Source organism: Calidris pugnax, unplaced genomic scaffold (genome assembly GCF_001431845.1).
Source record: "Calidris pugnax isolate Ruff unplaced genomic scaffold, ASM143184v1 scaffold15, whole genome shotgun sequence".
Classification (NCBI taxonomy): domain Eukaryota; kingdom Metazoa; phylum Chordata; class Aves; order Charadriiformes; family Scolopacidae; genus Calidris; species Calidris pugnax.
This window is the reverse complement of record NW_015090774.1, coordinates 5,209,329-5,225,867: the sequence shown is the minus strand read 5'-3', so window position 1 is coordinate 5,225,867 and position 16,539 is coordinate 5,209,329. Positions and strand designations below refer to the sequence as shown.

Below are 16,539 nucleotides of genomic sequence, written 5' to 3'. Positions count from 1 at the left end.
TTATGGCCCCAATTCTGCAACCAGAATGCTAGCACTATCACACTGACTTAAAGGGACGGCCCTCTGTGTGCACACAGCTGGATCTCCTTTCATGTTACATCTCTGTTCTTGCACATTCACCATCAAAACACTTATCTGCAAAAGAAAGAAAGTGCCACACACAAATGCTGCACTCAACCCATGTACAAACTGCCTTTCTACCTTGCTATTACATGTAAAAAAAACCCAAACCCCTCACCTTCTTTATTTCAAGAGTATAATTTTAAAAGAGTTGTAAAGCCTTCTACAGAATCATTGCTCATTCTATTTCTCACATGTACCCTTTTTATAAAAGGCTTTTTAATACCCATTTGAAAATGAGTATTTACAATATTTACACACCGAAATATACAGAGAGTTCATTCAGATTAGATATTAGGAAGAAATCCTTTACTGTGAGGGTGGTAAGGCACTGGAACAGGTTGCCCAGAGAAACTGTGGCTGCCCCATCCCTGGCAGTGTTCAAGGCCAGGCTGGATGGGGCTTTGAGCAACCTGGTCTAGTGGGAGGTGTCCCTGCTCAGGGCAGGGGGGTTGGAACTGGATGATCTTTAAGGTCCCTTCCAACCCTAACCATTCTAAGATTCTATGATACTTTTCTGCTTGCATTTATACTCAAGATATTTTCTCCCTCAGTCTTTTACTTTCCTGATCACTTATTCAGGAATACTGGGTGTTTCTGATGATTTCATGTAGAATATATAGAAGTAATTACAGAACACAGACATCAAAACCTGTGGTTTTCTAAGCTTTAATTAGTTGTGGTTTCACAGACAACTGTTCATTGCAATCTAGGAAGTGGTTAGATGTGGGGTTTTTTATCAGTTTAAATAAAGAGCCAAAGTGGCTCTTTGAGGCATTGGTTCCACCTGAATTTTCCACCCCATGAAAAATATGATTTTCTGTGAACTGCAGACATTGTTTTCATTCTGTTGACCCCAACATTACACAAAGTTATTTGCTGCTTTAGCCTATTAGACTGGAAGATACTGGCTAAACACAAGTTTATCCTTTAATCAAGAGAGAAAGGGTTCTTCAAAACAGTATGATTGAAAATGTTCACTTGAATGCTTGACAAAGCACTGCTTCACAAATGAGCCAAATGAGAAGATAAATTAAGGAGATATTAAAAAGAGAATATTTACAAACACTTATCTTAGGTGTTTTTTCCTGGGCGTTAGGAGCAGACGTTACAATCTGCTGCAGAAAAGGGGAAAAAAGAAGAGGAGAGGAAAAAACAGCTTTGCAAGGAAACACTAGGCAAGAACATTCGCTGACAAGATCTGCCTGGCTACTTCTGGTGGGACTTCTTCCACCTGCCCTGCATGGTTAAGCCCCATGAGATGATCTGTTTAAATAAAAATAGAAACCATTTGGAAGCGGTACTGCATAAATTACACTAACAAAGTAACACCAAACAAGTTGGGTAAATTGACTGTGATGACTGCCATGCTTTGCTGAATAAAGAGTTAGTCTAGTAACAGAAAAAATCTGTTCTGTTTTTGTACATGATTATACATTTATGTTATGTAATTACCAAGAAGATAGTATTATCAAGTTCTTAGCCTTCTTCCAGTATTTACTATTTCATTTGAAGCTGTGTTGTGTCTTTCAGATAATGTGTGCATTCTCACTGGACAAACATGAGGATTTGAATGAACAAATTTGGATGTGCAAGCACAAACCAATTGTGGAATGAGAGGAGAGACAAATTCTCATTTCAAGTACATCACTGTAAACTCAACATAATTTGACTGAATTTAAATGAATAAAAATGCCTCTTGTAAGTTTATATTCCAGTTAAAAAGTCAGGAGAGGACATTTTGTTATCTTACAATTAAGGTTATATTCTCTCTTCAAACAATATATTAGTATTAGATACGGGTTACCTTGGCAACTACTATGTGTTGTAAAAAACACTTCTGAGAAATTAAGAAGTTTCATTAAGCAACTAAAATAATGACATCTCTTTTTTTTCTCCCACTGTTCCACTACTACAAAAAATTAAACCAATTTTTTGAGCTAAACACTGATTGCAATCTGAGAATGGTAGCATCAATATTGTTTTTAACCCAATTACTGAAGTTAAATTATTCTAGGCATTCTTTACTTCATTGCTGAAAATGGACCATGGTGTATAATTCACTCCATTAAGAAATTAGAGAAATAGGTGGCTAGTGTGAAATAAGACCTCATTGGGCAGAACATTATTCTCATATAGAGAGAAACAATTTTTTTCCATATAGAGAAACAAATATTTTCCAATTAATTTATGAAACTGCTTATAAAAACCAATAATCTACTTAAACTCGCAGAATGTGGCCATCATTTTGACGATGTGGTCATTGTTTTTCAGACTCCAATACCAAATATTTCCTGCCAAAAGCAACGGGAACTGCTTGTTCAAAAATCTGTCTGTCACCAGTCACACTGTCTGTATGACAAAGAACTAGAATCAAAACATCCAAAGATTTCAAAAGCCTATAAGTTGGAAAGTATAACATGATCTATTATTGCAATTTCAATAGTGTGTTTATCACTATATGAATATAAAAATTGCATGCAATAATAAATCCAATTTAATGCATTGTTAGAATAACATTAAAATTGTTCTCCTGACAAAAACCACAGGAATACCATTTGTAAACAGAATGATCCCACCATGACAAGTTGGCACTATGACTACTATTCCCCCTCAGGTAACCTATTATTTTCTCTTTCTCCTCTAAACCTCAATTCATGGCAGAAAACAGAAAACAGCTGCCATCCTTCTCTTGCAGCACAAAATATCAGTGGAAGACACAAGTGCCTTACTGCAAGGAAGCTGTGGCTTGTGACAGACCATTATTGGAGACAACTCTGTACGTGACAGAGTCAGAGTGGGGTATAAGATATCCATACTGAAAAGTCCACATGCTGTGCCTGTAAAAGATGTGTTTCTTCCTGGTTCTCTTTGGGGATTCTCTAGTTGCTTGATTAGGTGATTAATTTTTGTAAGTATTTAATTAAAGAAATGACAGTGTGGAGTCTCTCATAAGTAAGTATACTCTCATACTTTATTAGGGAATTATATTTAAAGAAAAATTAAGAATACAAAGTAATGTTCTTTTCTTAAAAGTGTGTTGTTAAAATGATTTTCCTCTGGTTTCAGATTTTTGTGATGGCATCACCTGAGTATTTTGCCACTCTTCCAAGTATTAGCCATGAAATTTAGGCCAGCTCCTGTCTATAAATTATCCACTGACATTTTTGTATAGCACTAGCTTTGTAAATTACAGCTTGTATGGCTTGCTTAATGATGCTCCTTAGGTTCACATAATCGTTTTTAAAATTACAATTAACTTTTTTTTAAGCAGCCTGCAAAGAAAAGTTGGTTCTCTTCACACTTGGGCAGCTTTTATTAATTGATTTTCCAAATTCTCCTATAATTTGTAAGCAGTTTCAGGTAATGAAATATCTAACCTTATCATGGACATTTTATTACTTTTGTTTCTTCTTTAAGAGCACAGCAAGTCTCTTTTCAAATTTAAAGCATCTTCCCCAAATAATTTCTAAAAATAGCAGATGCACTGGTAAGAAATAAGAGATAGATAGTTCATAGAAAAGGAGGCAATAAATGACAAAAAAATAAAGGGTGCCTGCTTAAAACAATGGATAGCAATCACAGTCTCAGAAAATAATCACATAAGACCCCGAAAGTGTACCGATTATCTAAATGAAAATCCGCTGTTAGATACAGAGAGTAGGTGTTACTTTCTGCTCTTCCGTTTAGTTTTATTTCTAAGAAAATGCATAAGTAAATCCCTAACTCCATGGAGATATGTGTTAGTGGCTTGCTAAAGTAACAGCTGATTTTCCTTTGCTCTTCTCTCATGACATCATCTCAAAGGTCTTCTTAGGCTTTAAATAAAGTAGGAATATAGTGCTGTTCTGCAGTACAGAACCAGACTGTGTGGCTGATAGGTGTCCAAAGACCTGCACTTGTGCTTTAAGGGGGTTTTGCACAAGGTTCAGGTTCAACTGTCTCTCACGTTTGCCAAATGTCAGGCATTCAATCCGATCATGTATATCACGTCAAAGATATGCAGGTTTGTTTCTTAAGTTCTAATATTTCTAGATATGTTTTCTTAGGAAAGTAGTAAATCACTTCCAAATTTTATATTGTCTTTCATCTATGCAAATACCTAGCTGTAAAAGTAACTAAATTTTTTTTCTTAAGGACAATTGGCAACATTCCCGAAAAACCCTCCAACAATTTTTACATTTACCATCTAGCTTTGGTTTTTGGTGAAAAACTGGGCTGTGCTCTGAAGTGTTTTATACCAGCAGTTATATACAGTTTCAAAATGCTCTTATGAACCTTAATTCTACATTTATGTTGCATCAAAAGATGTATTGCTATTTTTGGTACATAATTGCAATTTTTTTTTCCTACATGAAAGGTGCCTATAACTTTCTTAAGCAGAAAGGCAATTAAAAAAAGTAAATACAGTATTAAAGTCATATATATTGACAGAGTGCAAACAAGAGATCAATGGCAGAATTTACTTTGACTAAACGACAAGAATTCCAAGCCAAAAAGGCATAACACAGATGACTCAAGAACGAGAAGTATTTTATTATTAACTTTTGATTACCCAGAACACCTCACATTGAAAAGCCCAAAGACAAATATGCACATACAAGTCAGAAGACTTCAGAAGATCAGAGTGATTTTCAGAAGATAAGCAAGGGCGACCCTATTAACAGCTTACATATTAAAAGCCTATGTATATGTGGCTAACTGTCCTGCTGGATAGCAAGTTTAAAACAATTTGGCATTTAGCCCTTTCCCCCAAGAAGTACAGATGATGACTGAGTGACTTTAATAATTTGGCTCAACCCACTTACTTTACTCTCCTTGGCTACCTAGTCATTTTGGTTATGCCAGCCAGCAGGCAAGTTCAGGGTCAGTTGCACAGAGTTAGGAATATTTGTCTATCCTGTGGTTTAACCCCAGATAGTAACTAATCACTTTGAGATTTTAGGTGTTTTGAAGTTTCAAAAATAGTGACATTTTTACTTTCATATGCAGGCACAATAAGTAAAAGAAAAAATCTGAAAATAAAACATTTGAAAATCAAATTTAAGAAACTATATTTACTATGCCAACTCTTCACAAAACTAGGAGGATACTGATTTCTAACAAAATTACTTTAGCACGGCATCTGTCTTGTTAAAGGCAGTCATGCTGTTTAAAGAGTATTTGTCACTGTTAGAAGAACATTTAGAATGAGTTATCAATGGAGAACCTCTTAAGTTAATTAAGTGTTACCAAAAGACACCAGGGCTGCATACTAGCATCAGATTGATTTAATTATCTACAATACTATACTAAAATTCACCTAAACACTTAACAGACTTACTGAGATGAGACCCAAGAACTGTTGTATATGGTGTCAGAGGACAGTTATTAGGAAGTTCCCCCAAGGCATCCTTTTGCAGCTGAAAGGGAAGGGCTATTAGAAACCACCAACTTCACTATGTCTGTAGGATTACATGCAAAATTTCTTCCAAGGGCTGAGCCATCTGCTTTCACACCTCCACTTTTCAAGTGCCTTTAAACCTGTTTTTTCATGCACTAAATCACTCCCTTCAATTTGAAGTCCAGCATTTTATTTCTCCTCATAAATGATTCTTATTATTTTTCTTCTTATGATTTATGGCCTAGCTCAAAAGCAGAGAGAAATGAATATTCAAGCAGCCTGAGCATTCTCCCTCTGGAAATGTCTTTTGCCAAACAAACTGCCCTCCATTTTCACATGTAAGATTTTTTTTTATTTCATTTTTCTTTTTGAACATTTACAGATCTTCAACAACATGCACCAGCTATCAGGAGCAAACGTGGAAGCAATCCTCCTGAATTCCTTCTCCACCACCCTAGCCAGAGATAATTGAAAGAACAGATGCAACAGCTTTGTGATTATCTAGACTTTCCCATGAAAACAAAACCAAAACCTTTTCAACAAAAATCCTGGCTTCTTCAGCAAAACCTTTCATCATCATCATTAAAAACGTTTTGAGTACTTATAAGAAGCTAACAAATGACAGCTCGTAATCCCCATCTGTAACACCAGAGGCCAGGTACTGCAAAGACAAGACAGGTGCAAATTTTGGTATTCCCATAGTACTTATTATCTATCCCTTTTTAGAAACAAAGGGATTTTTCTTAACACCACTACCAGTACCCCACATTAATCTTTTCACAAGCAAACTCTTACCCTGAAGCTACTATACAGTGTTATTACTCTGTCAAGAATATTTCTCCTGAATTTAAAGAGGTGCTTTCACCAGTCTGTGGAGTTAGATTGTGCAGTCAGTCCTCTACAGAAGCTGCTCCACAACTGATGTAATCTCAAATGTCCAGAGCTGCACCCATCATTCCATTTTTTCCATGCAATTCTGCTGTTCCTAAGAGCCTTTCAGATGGGGACCATATGTTAAAAAAAATAGAGAAATTGCACTGAGTAACTCTGTTCTGTCCCAAATCTTTCCTTTTGTTCCTGTTTTCATCTTTTCCTACTAGAATGACAGTAAGAAAAATTATCACAGTACACACCACTCTAATTAGTTGCTGCCTGCTTTGTTGGGGTGAGGCAATGGATAGGACTGCGGCATGTCTAAGATGTTAATAATGGATGGGGATACAACATGAATGCAGCTAAAATAGCATAACTGAAAATTACGGTGCTGCCTGAAACCTAGTATCAAATGTACATTTGCTTACCTTTTTTCCACTAGCAAGCATGTTAGACACAACGTCTCAGTATTTGAAAGCACAAAAAAATCTAGGACTGTGCCAGTTACACAGGGGATTACTTTGAGAATGGGACAAAGTCACTTTGCTTTGGAATTTGTAGAGAAGCCATCAGCGTGCTTTCTCAAAAAGCTGTGAATGACATGTTGATCCTGGAAATTGGAAAAGGGATAGTCAACTAGACAATTATGTAATACTTAAAACATAAAAAAATAAAGAAAAAGGTAGCCAAAAACCCCCAACAACAAAACAAAACAACCCAGTGGAGCTAAAGGAACCTGGGAGAATAGGAAGGCAGTCGTGCTTTTTTCTTGCTTTTTGGGGGGAGTTGGGGGACTGGTTTGGGGGTTTTTTTAGCCAAACATATCAGGTGAAAAATAGTGTAGATAGCATTTAGTAGATGATTAAATAAAAAAAGAAATCACACACAAGTAGCTGAGACACTACACTCCTTAGAATAGATATGATCAATAAGATTGAACAAATAAATTGGGACCATGACTGCAAAATAATTTTAAAAGACTAGAGGAACATTTGGACATCATTGTGGAATATTTCTGTTGAGGTAGCATCCAACTGCTCCAATTACATAGATCAGTGAGTTTAGAGCTAGAGTGACACATTTTTATATACATACATATCCCTCTCAAGTAAAAGAGTTATTTGAAGTTTCTTTTCTACGAGGTGTCTATACAACTGGATTTTAGCAAAGGATGTTGTGAAGGCATGAAGTTTACCTAGGTTCAAGGGGTACACAGACAACTATTTGCAAGGAACTTCTGTTACAGATTGCTAAATAAACAAAGGACACAGGCTCAGGGAATCCCCCTCTTCTGCAGAAGACAGCTGGTAAGTGGGGTAGTACAGGAGGGGTGAAGAATCACATCTGCTTGACCTCCTGCTAGTGCTCCCTGCCATCCATTTATGACCATCACTGGTTGCAGGCTCCTGTGATAGACCACCTTTGGTTTTATTCAAGGCAACCTAACATTTGGCAAACTGAAGGCACTTTGAAAGGCTTAGAAACTCAACAGTACTGCTAACTCTGTTGAATAATAAATTTTCAAATTCACATGCCAATTTCCGTAACACATATTAAACGCTTTATTACCACTGACTGATAAAACCAGCTTGATCTGATTCTCATTCATTTGTAAAGAACAGTTTTAGAAGTGAGATTTTGAGAAGGAAGAGAGAATCTCTTTGAAGATCAGTTAAAGGAAAGTTGGTACAAGTAGAGAATGACATATTTAGATCTAATATTTATAGTTGCTACAGAGTGGCAGTATTATTCTTTTGTTAATTTCTTCCGTGTAATTGCTCTTATTAGGTCTAATTTAGTTGTTCATGAACAAACTTACTGAAAAAAACCAAAGAAATGACTCAAATACTACTTGAAAAAAAGTTTTTCAGTTAATATAATGGTAACCATAACATTAAGTAAAAAACTCACAATCTGCAATGTCCTTCAAATTCTGATGTCAAAATGCAATAAAAGATATTTACTTATGTTTAAATCTTGAGTTTTGACATTTAACTGTATTTTACTATAAGGATACACTTTTATAGTGATGACTCTCAGAATATACTCAGAATTACAAAATTAAAATGTAATGTTTGACAGTTACTTTCATTAATGATGCTTATTAGCAGGTGTAAACTCCAATGTGTATTAAGTCAAGTGGAATGACAGAAGTAGCACCAAAGGTAACTGCTGTGGTAATCCACAAGGCTGGTAATTCACTGCAGTCCACGTTCCCCATGTACCGTGTATTCTCTTCCTTGCATTATTAATGCAGACTGGGTTTTCCACATTACTATCTTTCCTTTATTTGTATGCAGTTTTGTGGGGGTGGGTTTTGGTTTTTTTGTTTTGGTTTGGTTTTTCTATTTTCTCATCATTTGGCAAAATATATTTCTTTCAGATTGTTCCCAAACATAAATAATGTTACTAAAGATCCCACATACACCGGGCCAGACCATTCCCAGAGTCATGACATTCCAGGATAATTTTGAAATTGTTCAAAACAAGACAAAACCACTCTTCTTTCTATCTTCAGCTTCTCTTGTAGACTTTTTGAAAGCAACAGAGCACACAACATTCAAGCTTATATATGCCAGATTTGTTGCAGAACATTATTGTAGTAAATAGTCTTATGGTAAATGATAGACTATGTAAAAGTAATACACATTTTCAAATTAAATAAACAAACTTCTAGTAAAAGTGCTATGAGGCACACTAATGAAGTTTCCAAATAAGAGTCCCTGATGACATAAATGTTCATTACTAAATGGAAATCTAGTAAAAGCCTTTATTCACTTTTTAGGGCATTTAAAGAGCTTGAACATTGTTTGCACTACTGAATCATCCCACTATCTGCTTTCATGTGGGACAAGAGGGTTAATATGTGATCAAAGACATAAAGGAGTAAAAAGAGCTGTTGTTTTTCCTTGAGAGTTACAGTATCTCATCTCTTGTTTATGGCAATAATTTCTGCTTGAAACAGGTTGCCAGAGTGATCTAGCTGGTACATAATGCTATTAATGACTAAACGGAAAGCAGTTTTCACAAGCTTTTCTCCCTCTCATTTGTTTTGATTTCCCCTAGAGAGTGTCTTTCAAAAATACAATTTTAAGACTTATGTAAATGCTCCAAAACCAGAATCAATTATGTTACTTGTTGAACACTCATGAAATTTTCAGGAAGTAATTCTGCTGAAGTTGTTGAATAGAAAAAAACAAAGCATGACATTTGAGGTGTGGTGACATAATGGCATTTAATTTGAAATTATTGTTACTTGTTTAGAAATAAAAACAGCTGATTTTTATACCTTTTGCCACAGTGAAACTGGGTGGGATATGCAATAAATTTCCAAAATCAATGAATTTAAATCGTAGTCAAACATAAAGTGAATTTGTAAAATTAATACAAAAAAAAAGTCCAAGAAAACAAATTTATTTTGTCCTACAAATAGTCAATGAAACTTTTTTGTGATTCTTTTCAGCCTGAGCCACTGTAAAACTATCACAGAAAAATACAGAAGAGAAATGTTATATACTACATAGAAACTACATTCAAATTTTGACCAGAGGGAAAGGAACCTGGTCCTTGAGAGCACAAAACTTGCTATCGTGTAAGTATATTCAATCCTTTTAAGAATTAAATGACAACCAATTTGGCTCAAAATGTCTCTATTCTTTATAGAGCCTCAAAAAATTCACGCTGACATCTCAGTTTGGGTAGGTCAAGGACACACTTAATGGACTTCTGTGCAGGCCCACAATTTTGCTAGATTAATTTCTAACCCTGTCTCTCTGAGATTCCGCTTCACATACACAGATTTTAAATTTTTTTTATGACATCCATAAGACAGAGTAACAGTCACAGGAAAACGAGATGTTATTATTTGATTAGTAAATATCCTTCAGACGTTCTTTCTACTTCAAAGGGTTTTTTTCCCCCCTTTCATTTCATCCCCATGGACAACAGACCTCCTTGGTTTTATACTTTCTGTACTTCTTTGATTAACCTGAAGCGTGTCACTCCTATCTATGTATTTTGGGGTGATCTTTAATGTCTCTTTTAAGAAAATTAAAAGGAATTTCTCTTTAGACCTCAAGCACAAATTTAATGCAAAATGAAAACTTCAACGAAAGAATTAGTCAAAAAATCTCTGTGATTTAAAATGAACACACCAAAAAAAAATGGAATGACTGAATTTGCATACTGGAATATCTTTAGGAGTTCGTTGATTTATCTGGGCTTAGGTTTCACTATACCTAATCACTAGAAACTCTGAACACAGAGGTTTTGTTTAAGAATCATGTGAAGGATTTTCACAGTCCTTTTTCACTTCATGGAGCATTGCAAAGACTAAATAACACTCATACACTCTCCTGCTGCTTCACACCCCCTTGGCTTAAACAACCCTGAAATCATATTATTTCCAAAATCTTTTGATTACTTCTTAAGAGAGTGTAGAAAAACCTTTGTTTAGGAGATCAATAATGTCCTTTAGGATGTTTCTGGATGGATTTTCAGTTATTGCAGCCAAAGTTAAGCCTCTCTTGAGCTTTGGTACTGAAATGTGAGATACACACCTGATATCTGTGAAATTTGTGGACATTTGAAATTCAGGAAGGGAATGCTATGTAAGAGCTTTCCTTTCTCTGTTCTATTAGTATGGACTTTTTCTATTAGTATTTAAATTTTATTTGCTTTTTCATTAATCAAGCTTAATTAAAAAGATTCCAGAAATAAAATTAACATGCTCAACTCTTAAAGAGTAAAACTTAGTCAAATTGGACGAAATAAAGGAACAATTATTAGACAGCTCTAAACATATTTTCTACAGAGTGTTAAATTTGATCTTCATTACTGTTAATAGCAAGAGCACTTCTAAGAGCATCTCTGGATCAAAATCCAGGTAGCCATACAGGTACTGCACCAAAAAACTCAGAACACCTGCCAAGTCACTTTTAAACCAGGTCAGTCTTTGAGTAGCTTCTTGGATTTTCCTCATGTTCACTTGCATAGAAGAGGGTTAAGTCTGTTCTTTGCAAAGATCTTTGGCATGATCTTTGATGACAAATGACATGCTACCATATGCCAAAAAATAAGGGGAATACAGTCACCCTCGGCTTCAACTTTAACTGGAGGTGCTTTGTTCTGAGTGCCCTGAATAATTAATAACTGCTTTGGCAATCAGTCATGCATTCCTTAATGGCACCTCAGGCATCAAGTATCCCATTCACCCGCTCCCCAAGTAACAATGGACTTTATTACATCAAGTTTTCTCTGCCAAACTTGTAACTGACATAATTTAAACTAAACAAGTCACTAGAAAGACTGAAGCCCAAACATATAAGAGTTTATAAGGTTTCCCTCAATTGCTTGTGGCTACTATATGGATTAGAGCTGTAACCGGGGGCAAGTGCAAGGAGGGGAAAAGAAATGAAATATGGATTGTTTTTGCAATAAAGTTCTAGGAGGGTTTAGGTGGTATAGTGCTGCCAAAAACATGACTTTTAATAAATGCATAGCTGAACAGTCAAAATGCAGAACAACCGCTAAGCAGCCCTTAGCGAATAAAGCAGCTCACCAGTAAGCACAGACTAAGTGGCAGGGCAGAGCATGAAAAGAGTGGCTCCGAATAACAGCTGTGCTGAAAGTAGCAGAATAATTCTGAAATAACACAAACTACATTTTCTTAGTAAGAGTAAACTTTTTCAACACTTCCTTCCACTTTATGGTATTCCAGATAAAATTAACTTGCAACTACAGAACAGAGGAAAGAAGAGTTAGACCAGTTACAATTATAGAAAGTTCTAGATGTAGCCAGAGCACACAATTTAAAATCTAAGAAATTCAAATAATTAAACTGTAATTAGCTAGAATCCGAAGAAAAGCTTCATGTTTCTCTTGGGGAGCATTCTGCTTGTATACATGATTCTATACAGTACATGTACTGTTTTTATGCTGCCACAAGAAACCTTTCTAAAAAATGCTGTATCTGTTGACATTGGAACTGCTGCAAGTCCTTTTGAGTGACAAAATCTTAGAAGTAAAGTAGTCAGATCAATAGCCATTCTCCCCCTACTTATTCATTATGTGAAAAGTTGGTTTGAAATATAATATACAAAGTCAAAATACATATATACGATAAATTACAGCAGATTTAAACAAAGCCATTTCTCTTGCTCTTTAAAAGACCTGCAAATGTGTCCGGTGCCCCTCTCTGTGTGTGGCCTCCAAATACAGAAACAAGCTTGCACTGTTTTATTTCAGTTTTGCTTCATTTCTCCCCAAACAATCTCTCATTGCTAGTCTACCGGGCATCTCCCCCTCCCCCTCTTGTCAAAAAATGAGGAAAAAAAAATTAACTGTTTAGGACCAATATATTGAAGTGAAGCACTAAGTGAATTGGTTTTGGCTTTGCAAGAACTATTTAAAATTTACGCTCATTCCTAGAGCTGTCATCTTTTTTGCAGGGAGGTAAGAGGGAAGGGAGTGTTGTAAATTTTAGTTTCTTTTGAAATGTTGGATGAGATAGCTTTATAGTTTTAAAGGAAAACACATCTTTTTTTTTGCGTCAGTTTTCGGTCACTTTAGGTACAAGAAGCAGGTCCAACCCTGAAACTCAGCAGTATAGATTTCATTTACAATCTGCAGTCTGAAATGTGAAATTATATTTTGCATGGCTTAGTAAGACAGAATTTTTGATGAAAAAGATTGCAGCCTTTTGAAAGAGAAATTTGGAAATTAATTCTTACAAACCAATAAGGAGTTGTTATACTGCACATTTTGGGCTAGTTCTGAATTCCCACACCATGAAGGGAGCTGCTCTTGCTTGGTACATATGTAAGAGATAACATGCTTGGTTTCTAAAACAGTTTGTATATATACTTCTTATGCTATATGAGCTTTGGAGAAAAATGGGGAACTAAAAATGCATCCTATGATGTCCGCTTTGTCTTTGTTTATTGATTAAGCATAGTAAATATTTTGAAGATTTAAGACTTGTTTTGCAAGTGTTGCTAATTTAAATATCTTAAACAGTTTTCCACATCAAATGTCAAGGAATAAACTCAGTCAATTTGTACAGCATGGCATAAAGATAATTATACATATACTCTGGTATTTTTAGGTGCCTTTTTTTGAACCATTCCACAGGAATTATACGTAAGTCAGATATGTAGCAGGTAAGATGTAATACCAGAGCCACAACAATGAAATTTGGGATCAGCCCACAGATACATCTATTTTGGGATTTTCTTTTACCATTTTCTAATAGTAAACATACTTATTTTACCCTCAGGTGTACAAAAGTTTAAACCTAGCCACATTTCAAGTTAGTTTGGAGACTGATTGACATTTTATCTAATTTCAAAATTTATCATTATCAGGTCATAGTATTCTACTAACAAAAGGGTTTAACTCACAAAAAAGTCAAAATGCAGATGAAACCTTCAATTGCTTTATGAATTGTTCTTAGGACTAAACATTTAGAAATACGAAAGCCGCAGAAAACATATATATGTACACACACACATATTCACTCCTATACTTCACTGACATCATCAGTGTGCCAAATATATTGCACAGAAGATTATCTATTGTTCAAAAGATACACAGAACTGTTCTTTGTTTCTTCTCAGTAACTGAAGTTTTGCAAACGGGGAGAAGAGGCAAAAATGGCAAAAGCACTAAGCCAGCCAAATGCATTTTGAGTGAAGCGCATGTCAGTGCGGTTACAACATGGATTCTTTTGATCAATTTTTTTATTGAGCTTGCAGACATTTTCCACCAACCAAATACCACAGACCACAAGACTATTTAGGAGATTCACAAAGTGAATTATGAGGAACTTAACAAAAATACTCCTTACTCTCTTTAAATATGGAATACCTATTCTAAAACAAGTCAATTCCTGTTCTGCTCCACTCTAATGTTTCAGAAGATTATCTCACCCTTCAAAATTCATAAACATAGTTTTTTCTATCAGAGATTTTTCGTTTGGTGAAAAAAAGGTAACAGAAATCTGTTGACAGTGAAAATAGTCACATTTTAGACAATGACTATTCTTTAATACTTGCGATTTACAAGTGGTAAGCAACATTCAAGAGAAATCTAGTTTCCAGGGAAAATGCAGTGGAAAATGAGTATTACGCACTTGCTTTGTCACTATAATAAAATAGTTCAGAAGCATAAGAACTTTTTAGTTTTTGAACTAAGTATAATCATTCGGCTGTGTATGTCTACTAGCAGCTGATGAACAAAAACATTAATTTCTTCAATCTTCTTTTGTAACTTCCTAATGCTCTTTAAATGTCACACAGCTGATTCTTATGCTGATTTTTCTTCTTCTCAAAGCTAGAAAATTTCTTTTTTTACAGTACTCTATGAGGAACGCAAACATTTTGCTGAAGTTTCCACACAAACAACTGAGCCCACAACTTCCCACTCCAACACCATCCAAGAAGAACCACAAGAACACTCAGTTAAAAAACAGAAACAAAATGTGCAGTTCTGGAAGACAGATTGTTCATTATTATCATTATTATTATTATTAAGGAAAAAACAGTAATTAATCCTAAGCTATTAAAATATTCTTTTGAGCTACCACTTCAAAGATTTTGTTTTCCTGAAATGTTCCAATCTGAAACATGTTACTTACTGGCATAAGAAGTGTATAATGGATGCAGAATCCAGGTTCAGAAGGAAAATATTCATCAGACACAAATCTTATTCTGATCTGGTTTCCTTTGGAGATTTGTCTGCTTGGCACACTACTGGAACCACACCATCGCCCTAAAACAGTGCCATCACTAGGCTCTTCAACTTCTACAAAGTCATACCTGAACAGAAAAGAAAATCAAATGTTTATTGACTGATAAAATTTCTATAAACTTCCTGCTGCAATCAATAAACTGGCTCAGCAGTTTGCAATTTCTCTTTTTGTTGTTTTTTTGTTTGTTTGTTTGTTTTTTTCTTTTTAATGTTAAAAGTATGCTACCAAAGCCAGATATTTTAAACTTAGCTTCCAAGTTGCTGCTGCCTTAAATACATAATAAAATCATGCAGTGAGGTTAAAAAAATAAAAGCAGAGTTAGCATTTTGAAGACACCCATGAGTATGGTTTTGTTTGTTCCTTTTACGGAAAGCAATTACAACATGTGGGATAGGGCAGAATAAAGTCAGAGAAAATAGATTGAAATTGGTTAAGTGTGGCACAGTAACTCCTAGGGCAATACCACTCGCAGTATCCTGCATGGCACCAGTCAAAGTTCAAGGGCTTTTTGCTATGGAAAACTTGCCCTCTTGTAATACCAGTGGTGAACAAGCTCCTGAAGGTTAAGGTGGCTTAGGGAAACTCAAAAACACATTTTGATTTTATGCATATCCCAATGAGACATTTGTTGAGCAAAGACCTAGATGAACTGCGTGTCAGAAAGAATCTGGCATTTTGGTAATATTGACAAGAGAGATACGGATTGGGAGCTTTGAGAGAATGAAACTTGTTAAGTTTGATTTCTTTCCATTGGCTTTTAACATGTGGCCTGGGTATCCCTGGGGATCTGTGAACAACTTCAAATAGATCCATGAAAGGTAACTACATAACCCCAGTCAATTGTCATCAATAAGCCACACAAAGTTCTCGCTTCCACTGGAAAATGTTTAGAGGGTTCCCAAGTCATAAAACCATTGAAAGCCACTGCTCTAGAAGGTAGGTCTGGTTTCAGTGCTTTAACCTGTTTCATGTCAGCTCCCCTGCTACCCACTGACAGGGTAAACACTGAGCATTTCAGCTGGGTTTCCCCGGCTGCAGCCTGAAACCCTCCAAGCCCCAGCAGCAGCACGGTCCAGTGGTTCAGGAAAGTGAGAGTGCATCAGTTAAAGCCCAGCAAACATTTGGAAGCTCACAGCTGTAGCTTTCCGAGGCACTGTTTTACTTTTAAACCACAACTTGTATTCTAAGCACAAGCATAACACGCCTCTGAGAAAGTTTCAAGATTTCTGATATTTTTACATTTTCTTACATGTGTAGTCCTATACTAAATCAGTCTCACATAAATCTAAATTGGTAAATAGCACTGAAACCTTTCCAAGATGATAGCAAATACTCATATTTTAAAAAACATGCACACAACATTCTACCAAATATGCCAAGCAATATTTAATGTGAAAATTATTACCTCATAAAC

At 35.5% G+C, this 16,539-nt stretch overlaps 1 protein-coding gene across 1 annotated transcript in view; it reads right to left on the bottom strand.

Annotated features, from left to right (window-relative positions):
* PDGFC (platelet derived growth factor C) overlaps nucleotides 1-16,539 on the bottom strand; it is a 157,712-nt gene that overhangs the window by 21,901 nt on the left and 119,272 nt on the right. The window contains exon 5 of the mRNA XM_014943005.1: nucleotides 15,012-15,192. Within this exon, the coding sequence (XP_014798491.1) occupies nucleotides 15,012-15,192 (181 nt within the window). The remainder of the gene's footprint in view (nucleotides 1-15,011; nucleotides 15,193-16,539) is intronic.